Raw genomic sequence first — 17,871 nt, forward strand, 5'->3', positions numbered from 1 at the left:
CTACTGCATAATTTATTACATAAGATCATTGAATAGCAAAATCATTTCATCAGACGTCTCGTTTCCATCACAAAAGTTCCCTGGCGTTCCAGCATATGACCCTCAACAATAAGCAAAACTATGTTGCAGGAGGAAACATACGCGACTTAAGTTAACCATGTAATTCGTACGGCAACATACGTGTCGAAACCAACGACACCAGTGTTTAATGATGAGCGCCATCTTGAACTGACGGACATTGGGCGTTCCTGCAGTTGAACAATTTGTCGGATACGTAGTACTGGCATGCTTGAAGTTCACCCTCTAAGTCAAGAAGAAGAACTACATTTTACGGTGAAATTGTGGGGGGTGAGTTATTTATTATACACGTATGTTCATCCAGGTAGCACTTCCTGAGTATCAATTTAGTTAATACAATGGATTGTACTGGGTGGCGCGTGACAGGGGTATCCATAATCCGGTTCTATCTCCTAAGACTGCAGCTTCGAATTTTGATCATAAGAGGTAACGGTGGAGAGCTGTAGCCAGTGGTTGATACTTGTGCATGTCGTAGTCATATTTTGGAATTTTTAAACAAACATAATTAGATATGGGATAATCAATGCGGATTTCAGGCAAATCATTCAACTAATTGACAAAAATAACAACCGGTTGAGATACTTTATCTACTGCAATAAGTGTTTGCCGAAATCTTTTGAAGGCCTTTGATACACTTTGATCATAAAGTCTTCTACAAAAACTAGAATATTATGGAATAAGGGTGACTGCTTTGGATTGGTTCTGAAGCTACCTAATGGACAAGATTTGTGGTTATCAACGGTACCAAACCTATCCATCGATGACTTTGATAAATATCTTCAGATATATTCTTCTTTGTTCCTTTTGTTGATGACAGTAATCTGTTTTCTAGTCGTCAATGATGCGGAAACACTTTTTGATAATTATCTGTGAGATGGAAAACGTATCCGCCTGGATTATAAGCAAATAAGTTCTCGCTTAACGTTAAGAAGACTAGCTATATGCCATTTAGCAGAAAGCAGCATCAGGTCCCACTAAAATTATTATTGATGATACCGGTATTACAAAAACTAACTCAACTAAATTCTCAGGACTATACATAGAGGACCGCTTAACCTGGAATAAACACACAATTATTCCCAGGAATTTAGGCATTATCTCAAAATGAAAAGCAATCCTTCTCCAGAAAATGTGAATGACTTTTTGTAATACTAAAATATTTAGAATTTAGAATAGAACTAGAATACTAAAATCTTACCGTACATTTCACATGGCATTCCTGCTTGGGGCAACAGTAGCATTAGTCATCTTAATCGAGTCCTTAAATTAAAGGGAAAAAAAGCCATGCAGATTCTTTACAATGTTAAATTTCAGGAACACACTGATCCTCTCGTCTACAATTGTTGCACATTGAAACTTGAAGATATTAACTATCTGCAGCTAAGGTCCTTCATGTTTCAACTCAAAAACAAATTAATTAAATCTATTTGTTCATTATTCATGAAAAATGAAGAAATCCATTATCACTTCACAAGGCAAAGCCATGAACTTCATCGATCAAATGCGCGAACTACAATATCGAGAGCAACTGTGAAACATGACGGGGCCTATAGCTATGGAGTTCAGCGGACATATCCTTGAATAATATTGTCAGTCTTTCTGTCTTCAAGCGTAAATACAAAAATAAATGGTTGAATAATTATCTCGTAACTAAGTAAGTCTTGGTTTTTTTTCCACGGGGTTACAGCTCAATATCAGCGATTATACATGCCTGTGTACAGTACTTCCTACTCAATTTTCGTTACATGGATAACTGTGTTTTGGTACACTTGTGAGATGTATTTCGTGTATGTATAAATATAACTGGGGCCTTCACCCGACAAACTATGCTTTTTAAGAGCCTCCAGCCATACACCATAGCACTGTTTTTTTACTATGAGCAGTTTCATATGGAAAATAAAGTTAAAGTGAAGAAAAGTCTCACATGCAGACTTCGCACCACCTGTTGCCAACAATGAGAGCAACATAAACCATTGAAAATAATTCTTGAGATTTTACTGAAGATATACCCCACATACACATTTGCAATGGACGTTAGTAATGACACACATGATCAAGCCAAAAGTAGAAGAGTTTTTTTCTTTCAAGTGATGTAGAGCTATTTTTATGCGATACCGTTATTACAAGCCAGTATCGATATCCTTGAAATATCATAAAATGATTTTTATCAACGCCATTAAATCCTTCTAAATTCTACGCTATTTGAAGGTGAACTGGACTTTTGCTTACGCAATAAATCACTGTGACTGAATAGAATCACAGCGAACCAGAATTTTAAGTTCGTGAATCTGGCTTGAAAAACCGTTCTCAGTTATTGATCGTCAGGATGACCTTTAGTTCAACGCTGGCGTCATAATTATGCATTCATCATTGAATAACGGAAGATTTCCATCACGCGTCTCGTTTCCATCACAAAAGTTCACTGGCGTTCCAGTGTACGACCCTGAACAAGAAGCAAAACCACATGTTGTGGAACAGAACATGAATGACTCAAGTTAAAAGTGTAATTTGTGCGAAAACATACGTGTCGAAACCAACAACACCCATGTTGCCATTCTCTGAAAAGGATGAACGCCATCTTGAACTGACGTACACTGAGCGTTCCTTCGATTGAACAATTCGTCGGACACGTAGTACTGGCATGCTTGAAATTCACCCTCTAAGTCAAGAAGAGGAAGTACATTTTACGGTGAAATTGTGGGGGCGAGTTATTTATCATACACGTATGTTCGTCCAGGCAGCACTTCCTGAGTATCAATTTAGTTAATACAATGGATTGTACTGGGTGGCGCGTGACAGGGGTATCCATAATCCGGTTCTATCTCCTAAGACTGCGGCTTTGAATTTTGATTATTGAAGAAATCCATCATCACCTCACAAGGCAAAGCCATGAATTTCATCGATCCTATGCGCGAACCGTGCAATATCTAGAGCAACTGTGAAACATGAGGGGCCTAAGCTATGGAGTTCAGAGGACATATCCTTGAAAAAGATCGCCAGTCTTCCTGTCTTCAGGCGTAAATACGACAATAAATGGTTAAATAATTATCTCGTAACCAACTAAGTTTTGTTGTTTTTTCCACGGGGTTATAGCTCAATATCAACGATTATACCTGTCTGTGTGCCTGGTTATAGCGGAAAGAAATGGAATCCATTTTTTGTGTTAGGGGTTGTACAAGACAAATTGCAGACTGCAAAGAGAAGGGGATCTGGTTCTTCAGATTTTCCCAAGTGCAGAAAGCAGCCAATCCAATGGGTAGAGTTCACGTACCTTGAACATCAGTATGTTGTGAAAAATGCACAGGTTAGCTCCAAGAACACTAACGATATAATTTATACTACTTATGATGGAAGGGGCCATACTAAGAAACAACGATCTCGTGCGCACAGGAAAAATCACAATTATGAAGTCTTTTACAGAGCACTAAAAATCCCACTTAGATTAGAAACTAGTTGCAAAAACGATTCAATGGGATTTCTGAAGAAAAAAAAATGAACAATGCCTGAAAACCTGACAGAGAATAATTATCAAAGTCGCACCCCTGTGCCATTTGTGCGCATGCGTGCATAATCACGAATTTGTTAGGGAAAAGGTCTACACCGAGAGATGCCTGCCGCTTTGCTAATTAACGCGAAATCGCCAAATAAAAGATATTCCATTCTCCATGTAAACTGCTCCGTAGGCCAGTTATTGAGGGCGCTGTTAGCAGCCTCACTCCAACGCAGAAAAACAAGTAACACGTGACCATAGATCTGATCTTCAAGATTTATTGATCACAATCATGTCTGTGTGACTACCTGTATGTATTCTGGTGACTGAGAAAATACAAGAGAGGGCGCACTAACTCAAAGTTGATCTAACACTCCATACGTGACCTGCAGATCAGGACCGAAATCATGTTATCATTTTCATACTTCGCTCCTCCCTTGAGCGTTTATGAACAGATTTTTTAAATGGCGATTCATTACCAGCATCATTTACAGTTCGCCAAAGCGTACACGACCAACTGACCCCTCCCACCAGTTTACGGTCTACACGCTTGTGACAAAGTGGGTGACCCTTGCAAAGAACACATCTCGCTCACTCTGCATCATTCCTGGTTGCCGTTGCCATGGGCACCGTTCACGGTTACCATGATGAGGGCCTCCTTACCAGATACCATCCTCTATGCAGCTGGCGTGTAACTCCATTACACCCGGCCTTGTCTTTATAGCTCTCTCATCTTTAACGCTTCAACAGACAAGAGAGGGGGCAGTAGATAACGATCTAATGTACTCAGAAAGGACGAAGAGGGCAGTTTCTGCGATCACCGACTGAACCTGACGTATAACGGGACGCGTTTTGTCAAGTTGTCTGGACCAAAAAGGTCACACTTCAATGTTCGTGCCTACCTGCTCCCGGCGGGAAGCGTAAAGACCAGGCCTTTGAATATAAAGGGCAGAACAAAATTACCATATAGGCCTACATGAACAGCCCTTCCCAGCTATTAAAGGGGATACCTTTTATTGTGCATAATCAACATTGCATCTGTGATTAGAAAAGGAACTCTACAGCAAAATACCCACCGCTCTCGTTTTGTCGTGAAACCGTTGGAGTAGTTCTTATCACCACAAACATCGTGCAGGGAGGGCGCACGCTCGAGGCAACCCACCTCGGTTGTAGACCGACTTCTGCATGCCGAGAAGATGGTGGTCTTTAGGTTCAAACTGACCCGGTCGGTGAAGGCGGTGTTGATGATCGCCCTACTCTGTTACCTTTCCATCGTGCTGGTCGGCATAGCGGCGATAATGCAGAAGCCCACCTTCCGCAGGACCGTCAACAATGGCAATTTCCCTGCTACCGGTCGTCCCGCCGCCCTCGTGGGTCTGAAACATACGGACAGCTGCTCGACAAGCTCGGGGAACAAGACAGAGGAACAGAAGACGGCAAAGCCTAAAACAGCGGTAGGTAGAATTTTACTTATTAGAATCTTCATACGACAAACGGATCCAAAACCAAATTTTCGGGGAGGGGGCTCGATTTTGCAAAGTTGCTTATCTACAAAATTGAATTGGACTGTAGAAAAGCATGTCCCTTAAAATGACAGAATTGAAATTCAAAAGCTGGCGTCCTGCGGAAAGGAATCGAGCAGCGTGGCTCTGGTGTTTCCACCAACTGTGGAAACATTTCTGCCAACTGTCGACCATCCCTGTCGACAAAAAGCCACAAGATATTTCCAGGAAATTCACCTGTTTCAAAGGGTGCCCTCAATGTAAATATTTTCAAATGCTCCCTTGTGTTCTATGTAAATCTGATGTTATACATTGTAGTGTTTGTTTCATTTAAGGGCATAAAAGGACATTTTTGGTCCCTTTTTAGGTACATGAATGCAAATTTGCCCATATTTTAAAAGAGTGACGTCATCCAAGGCAGACACTCAGTGCTGCAGCTATTTCTGCACGAAACTTTTTACGAGTTACGTACCCGACTACGTGCCAGAGCTGGGAGTGTTATTATTCTTGCGCAGACCAATGAACGTTCTTGCCGGAACTGCGCATTCTGGTCTGGAAAGTCGCAAAAAGAGCAAAAAGCACGCAGAAAACGTCAATTTTTGCTGATTTAATGACATAAAAGAGGGGTTAATCCAACTTATTGTATATGAGAGGGTTGAAACTATCATATAACGTCAATTTAGCCCTACAAGGCCCATCTCCTTTAATACCCCAAAAATACACATCAGAAGTTTGTTGTAAGCGACAACAAGCAGAATTTCAAATTTGCAAATTTACTCCGAGATTAGAATTAACAAAAACAATACAGGTCAGAAAGAATTTGAAACAACGCATTCAATCTAAAAAGCAGGCACTCTTTTTTTCATCTCTAATCGAGCCAGCCGTGTCCCAAGACGATAGCCTCCCTCACCAAATACTCCAAGTGGTTCCGAGAGAGGTACCAGCCCGGCATCAAGCTCTTCTTGGACAGGGACGACACCAAACACTACGACAGCCTCTCGGCCAGCGTACTCCCCTTCGGCTTCAAAAAACAGAACCTGACAGGTACATCATCCATAGGGTTGAAGGCCAGCAAATAGATCCAAAATTGACCAAATCATGATTTGCATGCTGTCAGATTCTCTGCAATTAGAGCATTTCGTAGCACGTGGACGGGATGGTTTGTTTACAGAAGGATGAAAGCTACCAGCAACATTGCCAGCTTGCGTTTCTGAAATATTATACCAGACAGCTTCAAGTGAAAGCATCAGTTTCCAGAATGGCAGAGGGCTTCACGACCGCTTTTCGGGTTGAGCAACTGTGACAAGAAATAATCGTCAAAAGTTATCTGTTAGGGCACCAAAAATTGAAAGGAATGTGAAAGATGAGGACGTGAAGTCTGATTTGATGTGTGTCTTGAACACCTAAAATAACTTGTATTATTTCCTTTGGTCTTTTCATTTTGTACTGTCACTTTTGTCTATGGCATCTTAGTTACCGGACTGCTAAAGGTTGCTCGCTCACCTTCCTGAATTATTCCATCTTTGCTGTTGTTTAACTTTTACTTTCTAACTTGATTCATAAAATTTGTTTATGGTTGAATTCATTTTCCTCTACGATAGCTTAGAAAATCTGCGCGCGCATCGTATGCAAGCGGAGGTGCATGGACTCTCTATTATCGCAGTATCGGTTTCTACGATGGCCTTTAAAGTACTTTGTTTGTGAATAAATAAAGATAAAAAGAATGATTTTGTTTTCCAGTCTTCTCCTTAAAGATGCCAAACGCCGAGAGAACGAGATGGGAAAAATTGCATTGCGTCTTCTTACACTTATAAATCCGGCAATCTTTTTTTCACCAGAACTTTTTTACCCGAATCTTAAAATGTAGCAACAACTTTGACATTCATCTTATTACTAAAATTGGTGTTTCGCCAAAGGGATAAGAAATAAGTGAGTGTGGCAAATTTCAACAATAATGTCGACGTAATTATTCGCTGATTGCCCCGGGTGCGGAGGGTAAAAGTACGATTGATACAAGTCTATTTTAATGAAGATTGGGGGCGCGCTTTATGCATGCAAACAGTTTTTCACCGCAGAAGCACTGAATTTGACTTTTTCGGACTGGGCATTTTCGAAGTTAAAACGTGCCTTCAGAAACCTTTAGCCTTTCGAAATTGGGGGACCCCAGAAATAGATATCCAAGGGCAAAGCGGCGTTAGAAACAACCGTTAAAGAGATTGACGGTAGGTAAGGACGGCCACGGTCAAGGAGAATTTACAAATTTCGGAAAAAGTATCTTTTATCAAAAATTATCAAAACTTATTGTTAAGTTATTGTCGGTTATGATTGTGGGAGAGTAATTCTTATGTCTTGCGTCTATTGTAGCTAACATTTTGATGAAATTCTGTTTTCTCTCCCTCATTTCTCAATTTTAGTCATGAGCCAAATCTTGCAGCACAAAGACTTTGCCAATCCTCCGGTTCACGGACTGGCCGGTAGGCAGAGCTGCATTCGATGCGCTGTGGTGGGCTGTGGGGGCATCCTGAACGGCTCGGGGGCCGGCAAAGAAATTGACGGCCACGATTACGTCTTCAGGTACGGTACACCCATCCTGCTCTCTCAGGATTAGAGGTTTAATTAATCCCTTTACTCAGCGTGTCTCAAATTGTGAGCAGTATATGTGGCAGTACTGTGGTGAATTTTCTGAAGGATCACCCTCGTTACACACATTTTCTTCCCAAAGGTGGCACTTAAGACAAAGTCACTGCGACTTTTAAAGAGGCTGAGTACATTTCGAAATTTCAGATGCGAGAGGGGGCTCACTATGGGCATAGCATAGTGTGTAAACGGCTTCAATCGTGGACTCCCTATTGTTCCCCTTTTGTTCATACTTTCGGAAGACCTCTCATATGTTTTGTACACGTTTTCCAACCGTGGACTTTTCGGCAACCGTGGACCCTATTGTCCCCTATTGTTTAAGGTCCACGATTGAAGGCGTTTACACACTCACAGTTTCTTCTGGAAAAAGGAAACTGTTTGGCCCCAGAAGTGGCGAGATTGTGTAAATATCTGCCAGGATCAACTTTTTGGTTCTTTGAGCTTCCACCAGAGGGCAGAATTAATTTCAAAATTCTGTTAAAACGGTCCTAGTGTAACCGTAGTGGCAAGGAAACAATAAAGTTGAGTCATAGACCCAGATTTTTCGTACGAAAGACAAAACGATTTATTCCGTTCCCCGTCGCAAGGGATATGTAAGTTCGAATTCTGTACAATTATCTGCTCTTATTTATCTGCGACAGCCTGATAGGTCTCTCTGCAGTCGACCAAGATGGCCCCGCACCTCACATTCCTCCGGGACCAAGAGCAATCACACAGATACATGTATTTCAAACAAAAGAAATCTTTAATTGGCGGTGGTCCTGTGGCTAACGCTCCTGACCCGGGAGCGAGGGGTTGTGAAATCGATTCCCGACTGTGAGGAATAACCTTTTTTTTTTCAAAATCAACTTTTGACCATTTTGAAAATTTTTTTATAATGATCAATAATAGAAAGTTTAGTTTTGATAAACACAACGAAGTCTCAAACGCACATGCCAGCGAGTCCTACGGGTTAGGGTTCGACGCTAGTATAGATACACAACACAGCCGCAACTCGCTGTTCTGGTCTCGAAATCTCTGTTTTATTGCTGTAGCGTCCACAACAATGTGTTTTTCAGACAAGCTCTAAACATGGCGCCCCTCGGCAGGGACTGCGCAGGCGCGAGGCGGGAAAACCGCGGGCCGTTCACATACCAGCGGGGGCAGCCAGCCAACTCCATGCGGGTCCGAGCTGGCGCCCTCACCGGCCGCCCCCGCCGGCGCTACAATTCCCTAAAATGCAGCTTTGCTATTGTTCGCAAAACGCAACTTTAATGTGGCAAGAAAATCGCTCGTAATGCTATGCGATTCTACCAGTGTCGCTGTAAACAGGAGGATAGCGCTGACAAAGCGCGCGTGGTGAATGCACAATAACCCGTAACTAATGGTGGCGCTATTTACAATACAAAACTTAAGTGCCGAGCAAAGTACTAGGCGGCTTGATCGCAAAGAAATGCGCAATTGCGTGCGCTGAGCTTTAAAAAAAGTCTCAGTATGAACACATGTATGAAAACCAGGCAAAACTACAAAACATGGACGCATCCATGTATGTGCACAAAACTATGAAAAACTCGAAACTTTGTACAGCTTTGATACGGCTATTTGCAAATCGGCTTCTGTAATTTATGTGGAAATAAAAACTACTCAGAATGGCATAAATGTTCAGGTAATAATTGTGCAGTTGTTGGAAGCAGCGCCTAAAGACACACTGAAATAGGGGTTTGAGTTGTTATGGTATACCGAATACTGTCTGTCTCACACATTGTCCGTTTTGCATTTTTTTCCACGAAAAACATGGGAAAAAAACAACAGAACACCAAGGCAAAATTACGAGCACAGCGACGCGTGACAGTCGCAACCGTTAATCGCACGTGAACAAGTCTTCAAAGGTCAATCGGAAGTTTCCCTTGCCGGTAACTCCGGCCCACGGAACATGCATACCCGCAATGCGCTGTGCGCCCGCTGGAGTTGGCAGTCCATTGGGTTTTTTCCCTCCAGGTCTATGCCGACTGACGATGTTTACGCGAGAACACTTCGTTTTCTTCCGTGCTTTTGCAGAGTGAACAAGGCCTTGACATCAGGGCGGTTCGCAAACGACGTTGGAAAACGGACCACGTTCTACACTTTTTACCCAGAATCGCAGCACCTTAATGATGTGGAAGACAAGGTGAGGTGACATTAAGATTGGGGGGGGGGCGGGGCGGGGTAAGGGGGTGAGAAGAACGACTGGTAAAAGAGAAGATTTTGTCCGATTCTGGATGATGGATGCTTCTTAAAAAGTACACCTGCGGCTTTGTTTGGCTTCGGACGTACTAATTTTCCAAAACGAGAACAGCTTGACCATCGAGTACCCACTGTCGTCAAAGGTAACTCCTTTGTGGTACGTTCTCGTCTTTTAAATCACAAACACGTGAGAAAAAACCGGCAAGATAGCAAAAATTGCATTGTGTGGACATTCCCTTGTTTTGTGTGTTAAAAAATCTCGCAACTCTTTTTGTGGTGAATACTGTTTCAAAATATATTTTTGTTACTTCCCTGATTGTTCTCTGTTTTGCTACAGATAATCCTACCCGGCCCCGGCCCAAATCTCTCTTAACTGTTTTCAGAATGGGAAAAATGTTTTACAATGTTTGGACATCTCATGATGTCCACAATAGCGTAATTCTACAAACACATCAGAGTGATAACATAATTCAAGTACTCTCCAGTGTCCTCGTTTCTTCTGCTGTTGGCCCAATGACTTTTTATCAACTTCTATCATGGAAACTGTGAACAGTTTTTAACCGTGAACGGGTTGACAAACGAGGACTTTATTGTCCTCAAGTGATTTGCTGAATGTCCTCGTGCTTAACACACACACTTTTCCCACTTGAAGTGTCTTTTTCTCTTTCTCCTTTCACACAAACTTCAAACCAAGGAAGTTTGCTTCCCTCTTATTTCATGCCTAATCCAGCTCTCACATGAAATGACCCGGTAAATGTGAATAAGTCATGTGTTGTTTAGAGATTGAACTCATTTGAAACTGACAAAAATGAGAAAAGCAAATAAAATGGTAAGCTCTGATATGCGGTTTCTCGTCAGCAGGCTTCATTGTCTGGTAGCAAAAAAATAAGCAACATCTGGTTGAAGGATTTTGGGTTTTTTTTTTTTTGGTGGAGCTTAAAATTACAAAATTATACGTGAACTTAGCGAGCACAATATGTCCTACTTCACCCAGATGTGAGTTATAGATTGACGTGATGCGCTGACGAGTCACATCTCTTCTTTATTTGCTGCTAATTTGAGGTCTGTGTGCATTCATTTGATGATGGCAGGTGTTTTTTGTATAAAATTGCCTCTTTAAAGGTGTTTCACCTTGCGTGTTACCTGATTTCGTGCCTGAAAGCCAAATAGCCTTACTCGAAATGGACAGGAGCGGTCAGGAGCCCGGAACGTGTTCGTCGTTATTTTGTTTTCTTCCTGCCATCTCGATATACTGGGGGTGCCCCCAGCCATGCAGAATTGGATTAATTGGCATTTTAGCAACAGTGTCTCGTCAATGCACTTTGTCACGTTTCCAGTAGACTGGCAGATACAGTTCTGGAGAGTCAAGGGGGTTTGTTGGGGTGTTTGTTGGTTGGTTGTTTGGTTGGGTTGTTGGTTTGTTTGTTGGTTGGTTGGGGTGTTTGTTTGTTATTGTTGTTGTTGTTGTCGTTTTTGTGGTTGTCGTGGTCGTCGTCCCCCCCCCATGAACGAAATTAGTACACTGGTGTATAAAACCTTATAATTACAAAATCTAATTGAGCAGTTTACAAAATATAATGGTGCAGTATAGGCACATTGACTCCGATGGCCAGGGGTATCAGTTTGGCTAACGGGCAGTTTTTAATTTTTTGCCAAGAGTGAACGTACAGGTGGTTAATCATAGATGAAGCCCCGCTTAGCATGAAGGTAGATGCTCTTACAGTCTATACATCTACCTAGTTTTATCTAAATCAGACAACCCATTATGGTCAATTCACACTACCTAATACCTATCCCCACGCAACCCTATTTCTTACAAGCATTCGGTGGAAAACAGGTACACATAACGTCATCACACACTGTGGTCCACACTATGTACATACCACGCCGGCACCCTCGTGTCCAAAACTCTGACATCTCTGCGAGAACGTTTCTGCCCCAGAAACACAGTCATTTGCAAAAGTTTAAGACCACATGGAGTTTTATTGGTATTTCTGTCACTTGGCCTGCATTACATTGTCTCCTTGAATGTGTTTTGATAGTGGTGTATATTATCATTGTGTAGTGCTATATACCCATTTGAATGATTTCTTTGCAAAGGCAGGTCATGTATGAAACTTTGAGTTTAGGCACATGCTGCATGGGTAAAAAAAAGCCAGTCTAAGTAATCAGCAATAAAGGAGGGCACACTAAATATTAGACTGTTATCATTTCAAAAATGGAAATGTTGTCAAATAGCTGTTTAACCAAGATACTAAGTTGCCATGATTGATTGGTTTAAGTTTGGTTTTTCTTCAGATTGGTGCATTTTGTATGGGCGGTCCTAAAATTTTGCAAATGACTGAATTTCATCAGATGAAGAAAGCCGCGGGTCTGTGTTCAATTCATATCCGTGTATAAAGATACCTTGACCACTAATAGTACAGTACCTGGAAATCGTATAGCAATGCCTGGGTGAATGTATGTGTGTATGTATCACAAGAAGGAGTGTCGTGGGTCATAATTTGCTGATCGTCGTCCAAGTCCGGATCCACACCCGTGAGGGAAGTTTTCGCCTTGGTGAAAAACCGAACCACGAATACAGTGTGGTATCTGCATTGAGCCACATATAGAATTCAGTTAGGCCAACCACGTGTTTTGAATTGTTTTGTTGCTTATAGCTCGTGGATATCCAAAGACTGAGGACAATATCTTGTCGGGGGAGCAACCCTCCCCCTCGCTTTGACACTGAGAAAAATAAATTAAAAAAACACATTCGGACATTGAAAAAATCCTGCCACTCCCTCCCAGGAAAAGTCCTGGATCCGCCCCTGATACATGGACAAATACACTAGTTACGTTATTTTTCTCTTCGCAGAATGTTCTTGCATTCTTTACGATGTTCAAAGCTTACGATGCCGACTACGCACTGAATATGATGAACGGGGAGAAACCACCCAAGTACTTGAAAAAAGGAAAGAAATAGTAAGTATAAATATATTGGCCCCGAGAGACACTTCAAAATGTAGCTTGGCTGTGGGGTGGGCCGCCGCTGGGGGCGTATTATACATAACTGTGTGGGAATACACACTGTACTTTCCTATGGGAAAATGGTTCTATCGCCAGTCTCAAGAGGAGACTAATTTCAGTCTTTCCGCTTCGTGGAAGTTTCCAAATTGTTGAAATGGAGGCTTCCTTTGAAAACTATCCTCTAGAGTTGGGATGATAGACTGTCTTTAGGTCGTGTTCCCCCAAGCGTATTGTGTAAAAACCGTTTCACCTTTTGGGGCGCGCCCCGCTCGCCCCTCAAGGCTTTGGCCCCCTTTGCACTCCAAGTACTGCTACTTAATATTTTTTTTAAAGTATGGGATATTTATGGAACGCATGTTAGTGATGACTATCCGCCTTGAGAAAAGGCACCCCTCATCGGTTGAAAAGAGCCATGTTGGTCGGGAGTGTTCATTTTGTTGGTAGCGACGCGCCGGTAACGCGTTCATTTCATATTCCTTTGTGAACCAGCGAAAATTGCGCCCTCTCGTGGTCCAGCTTGGGGCTCATTAAGAAGATCAGCTCTGACACGATTATTATGTAATGTTGGACGGCTTCCGCTCAAACTTCCCCCAACTGATCGCTGGATCTGTCCCATTTTTGTAACAGTGGCGTCAGGACACCTGTCGTGACTCCCACCAGAGTGAAGTTTGTTCACCCCAATTTCTTCTTCTACGTCTTCAAGACTTTTTTGGACAGCAAAGCCTACAGACCGACCACAGGTACAGTCCACACGGAAAAATTCCCTCGATTAATTTGACCCACGGGAGGGTGAAAATTGCAACGACCCTAAATTCTGAGTTGTGTCAACAAAATTCGGTGGTTGAAAATTAATTTCTGGTGTTTTAATTAAAATGGTTAATAATTACCCCTTTTCGGGGATGAAAAATTAATCAGAAGTGAATCATCCGAAAAACTGGGTTAGCATAACCAATTTTGAGTAGTTAAACTAAACCAGCCATTTTCAGTGCATGGTACCAATTGTGCATCATACAAATACATATGTACATATGTTGGCCTTTATACAGACAGTTTCAGCTGGACCGTGCGGGCACAGGTTGATCATAACAAAGATAACCATAACAAATTTGGCAACTTAAAACCTTCCTCATCCAATAGAAACAGCCGGTCTGTGGGTTGAGGGCGCCCTGTAGAACCATTCATGGCTAAAGGCAGCCGTTGAGTCCGTTGTCCAGAGCTAAGGCTCCGTCTGATATGGTGGCACTATAGAAGCATCCGTAGCCATATAGCGCGGGAAGCCTGTTCCTTACACTTTATTTTATTGGAGAGTTTTCTCGTGCTCGAATTTGACAGGCGCGCTGGTGGTGTTCCTAGCTCTGCACATCTGCGACGAGGTCACCATCTACGGCTTCGGCTACGACCCCCGCTTCACCATGCACTACTACGACACCAAGTTCGTGGTGCACACACGGGCCTCGACGGGCGTCCATGACGTAGACAACGAGCGAAAACTGTGGCACAAACTCCACGAGGAAGGCGCCATCAAGCTCTTCCAAAGAGACATGTGACCTAGCATGTAGGGGTCCAGTCCACTAATTCAAGCCCCATTGAAAACAGTGTAAAATCAGCACCGTTCAGGGCCCAATAGCATGCACGCCAACATCCCTGAGATTTCTGAAGCACAAATAGAATTCTTGTCTGGTCACTTATCTTTCAATTTCGTTTCATTTTTTTATGGGTTAACCAATTATATTTTTAATTATTCCCACAAAACAAAATCACCCCCAAAGTCCGAAGTCTGATTCCAGCCTTTTTTCAAGTGGCAACCCTCAACTTTCTCGGGCACTTAGGACCATTTTTCAACCGTAGTTTTTAGCCCTTCTGCTCTCATATGAAAGCTCAAAGACCCAGGGAGTTGATCCTGGCAACGATTTACACAATCTCACCATTTTGGGGGCCAAACAATCTCCTTTTTCCAAAGATACTGTGGAAGGGGGCACTTTTAATGCTAATGAGCTGGTCAAAAATTCTCACTTGAATTAGTGGTCTGCACCCGTAGTGAAGGCGTGATACTAGACAGAAAGAGTCCTAGCCGACCTAGTCTTGGTCAAGGCGTTCGTCATTCGTCGCAGCGCAGCTCAGCGCGCACCAGCCGGTCGCTGACCTTCTGCGTACCAAGCTGCGTACGTATGTACACGTACCTACCTGCATACCTTGCAAAATCAAGGCGAAGAGCGACCTCTAGCGGCTGAAGAAATATGCAAATCAGCTGATTTAGGACACACGTACGCCTTGGTGCAACCAGCCGCGGATGCTGTACTGGGCGGTGTCATTATGCTAATGACAAGAGCCGATGTTTTAAATACGCTTTTGGATTTGTTCATTGCTAGGCCTACATAGTAACTGCATAATTAAGTCGGTCGTAAGGTGAAAGGTGCGTACGGCCGAAGTGATCAAATTCATCTCCCAATTTTACTAATTATTTCATAAAAAAATTACGACCAAATGTGAAAACCTTCAATGCGTTCGTACCTCGGTTCACGCTGAAAAGCCTAGATTAGTCACCTTTATATAGGGACTTCCCCTGAGCTGAGAAAATTTCCACCAGAGTCAAGTCCCATCGGGATTGTATGTAAATATCTCAGCCACGTGCTGTTAGGGCACAGACGGTGCCTGGGCAAGTCTTCGTATCGGAAGGTCTTTCAATGTTCAGTCTCTTTGATCTTTTTTAGACAGCGGTCCGAGTGGGTCCATTGCGTGTGTGAGGGGGGTGTCGATTGATTACTGACTGTGGCTTGGCCTTCGAGGGGACCCCCCCCCTTGACTGGGAAAAGGGTATCCTGACCCTACTGTGACCTTTTTCTGTTTTTTTTTTTATTTGCAGGGACTAGGGGACACCCACTGATCAATTTAAATGCCATTAGAAGGGAATGGGGGTTTACAATACAAGAACAATGGGGTATCAGTGATTGATCACGTCAGGCCCACGACCCTAATAAGAAATGACCTTGCGGCCCACGTGGCTATACGTGTACATGACAAGTCAACAATATTTATTTTGCCAGCTGATCAGGGTAATCGGAGATCGATGTCGCCTTTGCTTTACTGATTGTGATTGATTTTTTCGAATGACTAATGCTATGGGTTTGTATCCGGTATGAGGAGCTCCGAGTAGATGGTGGCAGCCTGAAAAATAACAGATTTCCCGTGGCCTGTTGGCAAATTCACGAAAACGTCGGGACCCTGCAGAAAATAGTCCAAGGCTTGCCGCTGCTCGGCACGAAAATCACCCACCATTAATTTATCTGCAGCGGAATTCAAGCAACAAGGCAACAGTCACCGTGCTGCAGTCGTCTCGGAAGGCCAGCCATTTTACGTGGTTATCGTGCATGCCAGTTCACGTTGATGCCCGCTGCGCTGTGCTGAATGACGAACAAGTGACCAATGCTATAAGGGGATTTCACATCAGCGCCGTCTGCTCTCCGTGTTGAACTTCGTCGCGCGCGCCTGCGGAGTCTACACAGTACATGTAGTATCCGGTTCGTTAGTGTGACGCCACTTCAGTTTAAACCACGCCCACTGCACAAGATACACGACCATCGCTGGGACGTTACTTCGCGATAAATTGTCGTCATGTTTTTCTTTTGATGTCACGTGTCGAGTCATCCTGAAAGACTCTTCCACAAAAATTTGCAGCCTGAAAAGTTTGAAATTAACATACCTTTATGTATTTTGTAGTCATTGATTTCGCTCTCAGTCAGTGCCTTTATGCTCTTAGCATGTGCGTTCCGAAATAGCCGGCGTTGGGTCAGCACCTCCTTGTCGTCATCTCCTCTTTACCGCTGGACCGTGGCCAAGGCTGACACCGCAGAGGGACCGTGGACCCTGGAGTGTCGTGGCTCCACGCGGAAGCCGAATCTCGGGGATCGACACTGACCTCCCTGTCCGTATGAACTGGGCTGTTCTGGAGCGGAGTGTGGAGGTGCTTGGCTCGACGACCGCGCTCTTTCAGGCACGGCACTGACTGGGCGGGGCCTAATTTTCTTCCTTTCTTGTGTTGGCTCCTTAAGGTAATTACACTCGGCCGAATATAATTTGCGTATTAATATGTTTTTTGCCGGCTTGCTAATTTTCATTGTAATTAATTGTGTTTGGCTGTGCAAATGTAAATAATTTGCTTTTATGCTTTTGCCTGTTCAAATTCACGGTGTTCTTGCATGAGTTTAAGTTGCAGCAAACCACTAGATTTACTTTGTTTTAATTTACTGCTTTGGTGACTCAAGTGTATAATTAAATGTTATTCCAAAATTAGTTCCTTTATTGTTCTTTGCTCGTATTTTTAGTGTCCTGGTTCCCGTCTTTTGATTTTTCTTCTGCCGTGCGTTCTCCGCACGTAATACTTCTACATGTCGATTTCTTCTGAGTAAAATCAAGATTATTTTGGGAGGCCATAGCGGAACGAATCTATTATTTGGATGCCAACCCCTTGAACAAGCGAGGTACTGTTTAGGAGGTAGCCTTTTGTTTCTCCCGACAAAAGGAGGATTTACTCATGACAAAGAGTTTAAGATCGAGATTGACTTGGCATCGTAACGCATGGGTAAATGTGCGTCGCAGTGGGGGAGGGCAAGAGGGCGCCTTCCTCCTTTTAAAAATTGTCCAAAAAATGGGAAAGATGTGTCAAAAATGAGTTAAAGGGAACAAAAAGCAGCGTATGTGACTAAAGAAATTTCAAGTATTTTTAGTTTTCCTACGTTTCCCTGCTTCGTTCTTGTCCCTACCCCCCCTTTACCCGTTTTCCTCAAGAGTTAAAAGTGGAAGGAGCAACTCTATCCCCATGACGTTCATGATTGGTTCGTAGTTTAGTGCTATGAACCCTCCTGGAAATCCCCCCGGGTTTTTTTTCCTCTTAGATAAAAGGCAGTGGTGTATACAGTGTCCAAGCCGGGAAGCGAAATGGGAATAGATTCAACC

General features: G+C 43.0%; 1 protein-coding gene across 3 annotated transcripts; it reads left to right on the forward strand.

Moving 5' to 3' along the window:
• Positions 1-110: 110 nt before the first annotated feature.
• Positions 111-17,208, forward strand: LOC110973339 (alpha-N-acetylgalactosaminide alpha-2,6-sialyltransferase 1-like). Of its 3 annotated transcripts, XM_087148195.1 has the most exons (9): positions 111-348; positions 4,293-4,946; positions 4,998-5,022; positions 5,952-6,114; positions 7,485-7,644; positions 9,745-9,853; positions 12,767-12,873; positions 13,546-13,658; positions 14,251-17,208. In XM_087148195.1, exons 2-9 carry the CDS (start codon positions 4,765-4,767, stop codon positions 14,463-14,465), a joined length of 1,074 nt encoding a protein of 357 aa, XP_087004321.1. In that variant the 5' UTR covers positions 111-348; positions 4,293-4,764; the 3' UTR covers positions 14,466-17,208. The 3 variants fall into 3 exon arrangements, with proteins under 3 accessions (XP_087004321.1, XP_022079756.1, XP_087004320.1); XM_022224064.2 differs by having other exon boundaries at positions 115-348; positions 4,293-5,022; XM_087148194.1 differs by having other exon boundaries at positions 115-348; positions 4,319-5,022.
• Positions 17,209-17,871: the final 663 nt, after the last annotated feature.

Source organism: Acanthaster planci, linkage group LG17 (assembly GCF_054643075.1).
Source record: "Acanthaster planci isolate LZ-2023a linkage group LG17, COTS_SCS, whole genome shotgun sequence".
In the NCBI taxonomy this organism is placed as follows: domain Eukaryota; kingdom Metazoa; phylum Echinodermata; class Asteroidea; order Valvatida; family Acanthasteridae; genus Acanthaster; species Acanthaster planci.

Bases quoted from the DNA above. Each gene is read 5' to 3' on its own strand.
- LOC110973339 (XM_022224064.2), top strand. From the start codon at position 4,765: ATGGTGGTCTTTAGGTTCAAACTGACCCGGTCGGTGAAGGCGGTGTTG. The intron at 9,854-12,766 runs GTGAGGTGACAT...TTCTCTTCGCAG, and splicing joins TTAATGATGTGGAAGACAAG to AATGTTCTTGCATTCTTTAC. The intron at 13,659-14,250 runs GTACAGTCCACA...CGAATTTGACAG, and splicing joins AGCCTACAGACCGACCACAG to GCGCGCTGGTGGTGTTCCTA.